The sequence below is a fragment of the Malania oleifera genome, chromosome 13 (genome assembly GCF_029873635.1).
Source record: "Malania oleifera isolate guangnan ecotype guangnan chromosome 13, ASM2987363v1, whole genome shotgun sequence".
In the NCBI taxonomy this organism is placed as follows: Eukaryota; Viridiplantae; Streptophyta; class Magnoliopsida; order Santalales; family Ximeniaceae; genus Malania; species Malania oleifera.
Window position 1 is genome coordinate 19,208,837 of NC_080429.1, and position 9,512 is coordinate 19,218,348.

General features: G+C 33.5%; 1 protein-coding gene across 1 annotated transcript; it reads right to left on the minus strand.

Moving 5' to 3' along the window:
- Positions 1 to 2,378: 2,378 nt before the first annotated feature.
- Positions 2,379 to 8,300, minus strand: LOC131146926 (small ribosomal subunit protein uS15-like). The gene is made up of 5 exons (XM_058096779.1): positions 8,104 to 8,300; positions 7,935 to 8,007; positions 7,716 to 7,854; positions 4,969 to 5,155; positions 2,379 to 2,691 (listed from the first exon to the last, which is right to left on the minus strand). The coding sequence occupies exons 1-5, from the start codon at positions 8,124 to 8,126 to the stop codon at positions 2,658 to 2,660; spliced, it is 456 nt and encodes a 151-aa protein (XP_057952762.1). The 5' UTR covers positions 8,127 to 8,300; the 3' UTR covers positions 2,379 to 2,657.
- Positions 8,301 to 9,512: the final 1,212 nt, after the last annotated feature.

The window sequence follows — 9,512 nt, forward strand, 5'->3', positions numbered from 1 at the left end:
AAGTTTTCCAAATTTTCTCCAACTTCTTCAACTCAAAATGGATTAAATTTGTATAATCGCAAGTTTGTTATCATTAAGATATGATTAATTAAACCTTGAGGTTAACAAGGAGAACTTCATATTTTTTACAAATCTTATTAAAGGTATGTAGAATTTTCAAATTTTCAAAAGAGAAAAAATTTGTATTTTTTAATTAATTTCAAGAGAGACTTGTAAATATGTTTTTTCGTCAAATCTTTGTGGATGTCTATCTCTTTTTAACTAACAATTAACTAATAAATTGAGCTCCTAAAATAGCATTGTTGAGTTTATGGTGTTATTTACAAAATAAATAAAATATATGTTAGAAATATTAAAATCTACTTGACTACTTAGTGCTTTGTAACTTAGCAAATGCATTATGTTGTAGAAATGGATCTTAAAACGTGCATTTTAGCAATCTTGGAATCTAAGTCCTTCCTTAGAACTAAATATATATATATATATATATATATATATATATATATATATGAAAGGATCCACTTTTTCATATGATTATGATAAAAATAAAAAAGAGAATGAAATATATAATAAATAAATGAACAAAATTTTGATTTAATATTTTATTTTTCTTAATTTTAATGTCTACACACAAAACTCCAAAGATGAAACTAAAATTAATTAAAACTTAATTTTAAACCATCAAACATATTTATTGTCATCTCAAGTGACAATGCTCGTAATTTTTCTTTTATCCAACTTGAATAATTTTCACATGCGTTGTTAAATCCTATGACACTTACAAATATATTCCGCTATAGGATTGGATTTTGGATGGAGTTAGATTTTCTTTAATATAACCATCAATTTAATAATTCAATTCCTTTATTTGGTCAATGGTTTATTTTATTTTTTAAAATTTCACCTTTCTCTTTCTCACAAATTTCCTTTTTATAATCGAAGTTTTTTTGCTTCCTCCTTTTCATTTCTTGAATTTGAATTGCTTTTTTTTTTCACTCTTGGATAAAATGTGTTTTGTTGGACATCATATTTCATAATTTTCTTTCAATATTTAGAACAAGAAATGGTTTAACTTATTGATAAAGAGAATAAACATTAACCTCCTGACAATGACCTTCCTTAGCTCTCAAAAATTTCACAGACCTCTTCAAAAGTTTAAAAATCCCAAAAGTCTTCCCTAAAATTTATCAAAAAGAAATATGTATATTATTATTATAAGTAATATTTTGGATCCATCTTGACTCAACATGATATTTCTTTATTTAGATGTATAAAATTAATGACTTGTAAATCAAATTGTAGCACATTTGCCATGTTGGTTTCAACTAGGCCAAAAAGAGAGGATTGAAAATCATCATGCCATGCCATGTGTCACGGTCCGACTATTTTCACACCCTTGTGAAGGGCCATGCGACGTTAAATAAAGCACTCTTACTTAACTAGTCAGTCTATCGTTTACCAACATTCATCCACAAAACAATTTCATTAGCATTCATTCAAATAGCGAAAACAATAATCAATTCATGAAAATCGTAGCAAGCAAACAGTAAACATTGAAGCAAACATAATTCATTAACACCATCTCCGTTGACATTGTGTGATTAATGAGCGAGGCAAGTAGGCTAAATATGTTAACAAAAACTAATAAGTTTTACAATGACTGATGAACACTCACCCTCCCCTAAAGAGTTTTTTAGGCTATTCTCACTCTAGCACTAAGAAACATCAAAATAAGTGAAAAGTCATACTGTCTTATTTGGCATACAATGAAATAAATACTGAAAAATAACCATACACTAGTATTTACATGATGAAAACTCTTCCCAAACACACGCAAACGATCACAAGCAAACATAATGCCCTAAACAAACTTAACTCGTGACAACATTTCAAGCCAAGCCTCAATATATATTTTTAAAAGTGTGTGTATATATATATATATATATATATATATATATCTTAGAAAAGGTCTATTTGTTTTTATAAATCTTGAAAGCTTGTAATATTTTTAAAAGTGTCCAAGGAGGTGAATGCCTTTTGCCCCCCTAGTAAAAAGGAAAATAAAATAGCTCTTCCTTCAAATGATAATCATATTTAAAACAAATATATTTTTAATAGCATTTAAAATAAAACATATATAATGACACATTTACTTGTTTTTGAATTAACTTTGACAAATATAATGTAGAATTATATTAATTTTTTTCAAAATCCACAAACCTAAATCCCAAAACTGAAATTCACTCTCCCAAACACAGCCCAAGAGATTAATGGCATGTCTCTTGATTTGTTCACAAATTTTTCTCATCAAACCAGCGTCAGAAGCTAGAGTGAGACTTCGAATCAAGCATACAAGGCATATGAAGAGGAGTTAAAAATTGGCAGCAATAATCAATATATAAAAGACAAGTGCAAAATTTCAACTAGTTTCGAAGACTAACAATGACCAAAGAGGCTTTTAAAAAAGAGCAACCAAACATGCAAAAGGTCGACTCCAAATTGGGGCACCTGTTCTTTTGAACCTCAGTAAATCAGTAACAAGGGTCTATTTTGCAAATAAAAATTTCTAAACAATGAGAAAAAACTCTTGCACATCATAGATTAAGACAGGATGCTGACGGCCCAGGTTTACCCTCAAGTTGTACATGTAGAAGGGTTTAAGCCACAAGGGTACTGGCAGTAGTTGACTCACTGCAAAGCAAAACAGAAACAAATCTGGGTTAATATTTGACCATAAAAAAAGATATATACAAAAGCAAACTGAGAACCAAGGGGCAAAATGAATCTATTGGCATGACAAAATACCAACACCACAACAAAAAACAAGCAGGAAGGAAATATATATTACTGTAAGATCTCATGGATAAAGCATGTTAGCAAGCAGAGAATAGTTGGCTGCAATAGTATAGGAAAACAAACCACAATAGGCAACTATTAAGCCATTAAGGTGATAATAAATGTCATAAGATAACTCAACTCGAATTATAATACCGTTGAGCCGAACTCTAATGTGCACTTATAATACACTTTGCCGTTGGCCCAGACTGAAACAGACAGACCTTTTGATAAACTTAGCCATAATATTAGTTAATCTTTAAAAAAAATGTCATTTCAAATGAATGAATCATATTTCATCTTGGAGACCACAAGGGGTCATTTTGGGACTGCATTGGCATAAGTGATTCTGTACTGTAATACCTAGCAAGCAGAAATTTAGTTATCTAAAATCAGCATTGCAGAAAGGTCTAACAACCATTGTTTCCCCTAACATGACAGCAGGTTCAATGTCAAAATCAATTCCCACCTCCAACAGGGTGATTTGCCATACAAAGGCTGGCCTGAAAATAATCTTTCAATCACAAAATCAATTTTAATTGAAATCTGTTCTATACAGCCCTAAATCAAGTATTGAGATGAGAAATATATGAATTAAAAACATTAATTATTTACAATTTTTTTGACTAAAGAATCATTTAAATAGAACCTGGATGGTTAAAAGACAGACAGAAGATCAAGATTATAACCATGCTTCATTCCAAACATCAGCAAACAGGATAAAAACCTAGAAGAACAGCAAGTAAACGGACACCTTATTAAACAAGCATGATCAGGCATTACTATTACATCACCAGACTTCCATGTTCCAACAATATGTTATTCATCAGTGCAGAAGCGAAGGAATGATTTAAGGGGCATTTGGATGTGAGTGGATAGTACATATCAAGCCAAATAGGAATCGCAAGGAGATGAAATTATGTCGCAAACAAAATGCCAAGTGCGTGCATGGGCAAACATGCCATGCAATGCCAGCACCATTACCCCCACTGAAAATAAAATAATTCAAAATAAAACCAGGAAACTATGATTTGTTCACAACCACTTTCATGCCGCATGCAAGTAGAGGTGAGCATAATTCAGTCAAAACCGAATTAACCAAATTAACTGAATAGTATAAATTAATAATTAATAATTAATAATTACTAAAATTTTCTATATATTAAAGTTTATATATTTTATATATTATTATATTATATATACTAAAATATTGAATTGGTTAAAAATCAGTTAACCAATTTAACTGAAATTCGGTTTGGTCAATCCTGAATTCCCTTAATATAGGATTTCGATTTGGTTCAGTTAACAAGATTTTTTAAACAATATTTTTTTTGGTCGAATTAACCGTACCAACAGAATGCTCCCCCAGCATGCAAGAATAAATTTTAATGTAAAAATCTGTGTTTTTGTCCCATCAGTAGGTATGTAGGTATGTCCCATTTGGTTTTAATTTTAAATCAAAAAAAAAAAAAACCCAAAAAGGAGCAACATGAAGGTTCAAAGTCTTAGGCTGAAGTCTTTGGCAGATGCGCATCCAAGAATACAGAAATGTCCTCTCTTCCTCAATGTGCAGGTATAACTAAAATTCTCATCGCATAGCTAGGGCAATATAGTATCACTGTTCAGCATCCCCACGTAACACCACCGTGCTCATTTTAGATATCATTAAGCACCCATAACATAATAAGACCCCAACCTCATGTTACTATTTATATATAAACCCTACATTTAACATGATTCAATGCACGCTAAAACAAATAAAATACATGTTGACAAACACGAACTACAATTCATAAGAAAACAGAAAATGCTACAACATAACAGCAAGGGCAAAGCCCTCCATGTGTTTCAGCATAAACCAAAAGAGAAACATCAAACACATTTAAAAGACTATCTTATGCCCCAAACTGTCCAACCACAGTTATGCATTCTCAGCAAATAGTATTTTTAATAATTTAAAACAAATATTACTGAATCAAATTCAATAAATCTTCAAATATTAAAAATAAAATATTTACATAACATAGAATCAAGTCAATGACTAGCGATTAAATAAAAATTTTGGCAATGCGAGAACATAATATTAACAAATTAAAAACTATGATCAGCCATTCAAGAAAATCAGAAGCATACTATTTCCAGACAGCAGGCAGCTTCTTTGTTCTCTTGTAGTAGCGAGCAAGTCGGTGGATCCTACTCTCAACCAGAATTAACCGAAACTTGGAATCTTTGTCCTTCCTGTTCCTCTCCAGATGCTTCCGAATGGCAACAGCCTTCTTGATAAGGTGATACAGATCCTCAGGTATTTCAGGAGCAAGCCCTGACCAAACAAAATAAAGGAACCTAATCAACAATAAATTCCAAATCCATAAAATAAAATAAAATAAAATAAATCCCTCAAAAAAACCATTTCCAATGGAAAATAAAAAGAGAAATAAATGATGAACATAAAGGGATAAATATTATATTTTATACTGTTTTAGCTTTCTGGTAAGTACAGCTTCACTGATTACAGGTTAATGATAGGTGACAAACTTGAGAAAATACTGAAGTAAGAACTCCTGTTGATAAGCACTGCTAGCTCTAAGCATTGAAAGAAAACTGTATTTGGTTGTCATTTCTTTTTTTGCCAAGGCAACAGTATTTGGTTATTGTCCCACACTGCACCACGCCCCTCTCTCTCTCTCTCTCTCTCTCTCTCTCTCTCTCTCACACACACACACCCTTATTTTCTTAGGGAGAGGGTAAGAAGAAAAATATATTTGCTCACAAGGTAAAATACAACAGAGAAAAGGGCAACAACCTCTAGCATCAGAAAGAATACTATTAAGAACAGAATCAACAGCAAAATAAAGCTTCACAACAAAATAAAAAAGTATGCCTGGCTTTCAAAACTTAATATACAGAGGCAGCCAAAGCCCTGCCAGTCTGCTAATGGTAGCTTAAGGAGTATTACCAAGAGTGTACAGCTAAGCAAAAGAGTACAGCTGGCAAAAATTCCTTTAAAGTCTCACAGTTAGCGACATTCTGATATACATCTCTGGTAACATCACAGGCCAAAAAAAGATGATTGAAATCTTCGAGAGCTTTATGACATAGCAAGCAGGAAGAAGAATCAACTTTCTCCCAATAATGCAGCCCATCAAATTGAAGAATACCAGCTCACTTCAGGCTCTATTGCCTGGAGATAATTTGTCAATATGAGCCTTTATTTCAGCCACTCTTCTAAATATTCTTCTTGGCCAAGTCCAGCAATCACCTATAGATTAATGATACTGTCTGTGACTCCAAAACTTTAGCGCTTATTAGAAGGTCAAAATCAGTAGAAATAAGAGGACAAACTGACTCCTTTTAGAGGACCCTGTGGACGCCAATTATCAAAAAACAAAGATGTATTCCTGACATTGTCAATGATGTGATTGAAACAGCAGTATACAGAGTCTCTTGCTTACAAATATCTTTTCCATGTCTAAGAGCATTTTGGGGTGTTTATTGCCCAAATGCTTTAACCTCTCAAATTTATAAGAACGTATTCACATTGCCCATTGGAAGATTAGATGCAGATTTACCAGAGAATTTTAAAAACAGAAGCTTCAGTCCAATGAAAACAAGCTTAGGATCCACCACTACCTGGTACCCCGCCCAGGGTGCAGAACAAGGTTAATAAATCTTATACCAGCTGACTCTATAGCCTGTTGTATTCCTATAATTTCCTCGTAAAAAATATTTTAATCTCAACTCAACGCCATTAATAGCAGCTCTGGGAAGAAACAAGCTATAAAACTAATAACCTTGAACACTCATCGAAACATAATTTATAAGCTGCAGTCATGCAACATAAGAAAGATGCCTAGGAGTCCAATTATAAACCTTGAAGATACTCCTTCAACAAGCAATTCACAATCTTGCTTGTTTACCATTTTTGAACCAAGGGAAAACCAAGATACCTAATATGCAGATAACCTTCAGAAACTGGAGAATTTTCAGCTTTGCAGAAGCTGAAATGCCACAACTGAATAGCCGGACAAAAAGGTTCAATGGTCATTCATTGCAAAGAGTTGACAGAAGGGCGCTGAAAATGGCAGCTGTTCTTCGCAGATTGATCATCAGGGAACTGGTAATAGAATCAGAGAACCAACACTCTGATGTGTGGACTATTGAAATCAGAGGTGCAACGTCATGTTCTAGAAAATATGAGCAGCCAATGCACTGGGTTGTAGAAAATAAATCACCCATGATTGCCAGCAGACGAGTACATGACCAGATTTTCAGATTGGGAGACTTGGTGTCTGTCTTGTGACGGAGATGAGAGTTTATTCAGGAGCTTGGTGTTTGTTGATTATGATCTGGGGAGTCTCGATATGGTAACAATCACCACTTATAAGTGCCAAAATCAACCCAAGATACTTACACACTTTGTAAATGCAAGGTCATTTCACAAGTATTTGGCACGATAAACACCAAAAAAAAACTAACTTGTGCAAGTACAATATCGTAAATGATGAATGATACAAGTACCTAGTTTTAGGCGGTACCAAAAGGGGGCTAAAACAATATACAGGAGCTCATGTAAAGTTTCAGTTTTCCTAGATTTAAGATATTAATTTCTTCTTTTCCGGCATTTTCACAATAATCAAAGAGGGAGAGGATAACCAAACATATAACCATACGGAAATAAGAACTTGTGTGTGAGCTTCCTAAAGTAAGGAAATTTTCTAAATTTTCCTCGTCCAATTTTTCCAGAAATCAATCATAACACTACTTAAACATGCATTAGAAATCTGGCGCTCAGAATTTTCATTCACTTCCTTTCCCCATTTTTTTCGGCAACCAGACAAAGTATGCGCCTCGATATAATTAAAGAAATCTGTGATGTTTACCATGAGCCTTGAGAATGCGCAAGATCTTGCTTCCTGTGACGCTCTTGACCTGCGCAATACCGTGGGAATCACGAAGAATGACGCCGATCTGAGACGGCGCAAGACCCTTCTTCGCGAATTTGCAGATGTTATCCTCAACCTAATCAAACATCAGACATCCAACCTCAAACGGGCGCACAAACATAGAAACGGACAGAGAGAGACAGAGATTCAACTCACGTCTTGAGCAGAGATCTTCAGCCAAGTTGGCGGACTTCTCTTGTAAGGAAGAGCCGAAGCTGAGATACCCTTACTGAAGTCGAGGATGCAAAAACACGGAAAATGAGCCCAGAGGTACGATACAAACGAAAATAGAGAAAGATGAAGAGGAGAAAGAGAATAGAAATACCCGCGACTGTGCATGCGACCCATAGTGGTAGTGGTGGTGGTGGTGGTGGCGGCGGCGGCGGCAGCTACGGGGTCCTCCCTTGCTCTGGTCGGCTTTAGTCTCGACGCAAACCCTACTTCTTCTTCTGATTTTAGGGTTTATAAAAGTCGAGACGATGGTTCTGTTCTTATTTCCAGTTTTGCCCTCACCATTATATTATTGCAATTGATGTTCTTAAATTCTCATTTTATCAATATTAACTCTTTAACTTTTTTATAATGTTGTTTACTTATTTATGTTGTGAAAAATATGAATATCATCCCATCTTCTACCCCTTTGTTCACCTTAATAAATGTTTATATTGGAATTGGTGTATTCTTAAGAGAGGGGGTGAATTAGAAATTTAAACTTTCATAAGTCAATTTATATAAATAGCAATATTTTACAAGTCTTTCTAAAGAGATTCCAATTCCCACAATAAATTAAATTAAGCAGAAATTTAAATAATTAAAACAATTTCAATATTTCTCAAACGTTCATAGTAATCAATAAAAAACATATAAGTGCGAAAATTAAATAGCGTAAGGAAAAAGAAAGTTAGATACAAAATATAATATCAGGGTTCAATCAACTGTGTCTACGTCCCCACCTAAAGTCACATCAGGTATGAGGATTCTACTAATGCTCACTTGCGGGTGGAGCGACACCGAATACAACACCCCTTTCCTTACTGGGTAAGGAAAAACCCCAAGTCAAATTTGCATAGATGACCCCAACCTTTACAACCTAATCCTTACGAGCTAAATCAACACCCTTCAGGCCACGCCTGAAATACAACAGATGATAAAAAATTTTGCGTACAATTTAAATGCTTCTACATAAGCAGATATGTACTACAATTTAGCACAATAAACAATGCACTCACGTGTGATAGAGAATTAATGCTCAAGTAAGATTTGTTCTAAATAGTGTATTTGCTCACAACAAGATATGTATCAAAGTACACGTGTGAGTGAGTAAGGTTTTTGATTATAGAATATGTATTCATAATGTAAGCAATCATAGAATCTAAACAACCTTAAGCAAATACCTTAATAATATCATGAATTAAGCAAGGTTTTGGATTATAGCTTACAAAAAAAGATTTATCAAAAATAAATGTAAGCTTTCAAGTCTTGCAATCAAAATGCAAGAGACTCACAAGCTAAAGTAAGATTTTGCCACAAAAATATAAATCAATACGAAAATAATAAGGGAAAATCACCAAGCTAACTCTCAAGTAAGTTTTTTTTAATGAGTATATAAATGTGAGATCATAAGCTTAAAAATAGTGTATAGAAATGCTCACTGTAATATAGAGACTACTCTTTAATCTTGCTATCAAATTTGGATGAGTATAAGAAAATGAAACTCTCTTTTTCAAAATGATT

Excerpts from the sequence above, each read along its gene's own strand:
- LOC131146926 (XM_058096779.1), bottom strand. The coding sequence starts at position 8,126 with ATGGGTCGCATGCACAGTCGCGG. Across the intron at positions 8,008-8,103 it reads GGTCGCATGCACAGTCGCGG|TAAGGGTATCTCAGCTTCGG; the intron begins GTATTTCTATTC and ends CCTCGACTTCAG. Across the intron at positions 2,692-4,968 it reads CTGCCTGCTGTCTGGAAATA|TGAGTCAACTACTGCCAGTA; the intron begins GTATGCTTCTGA and ends TTTGCTTTGCAG.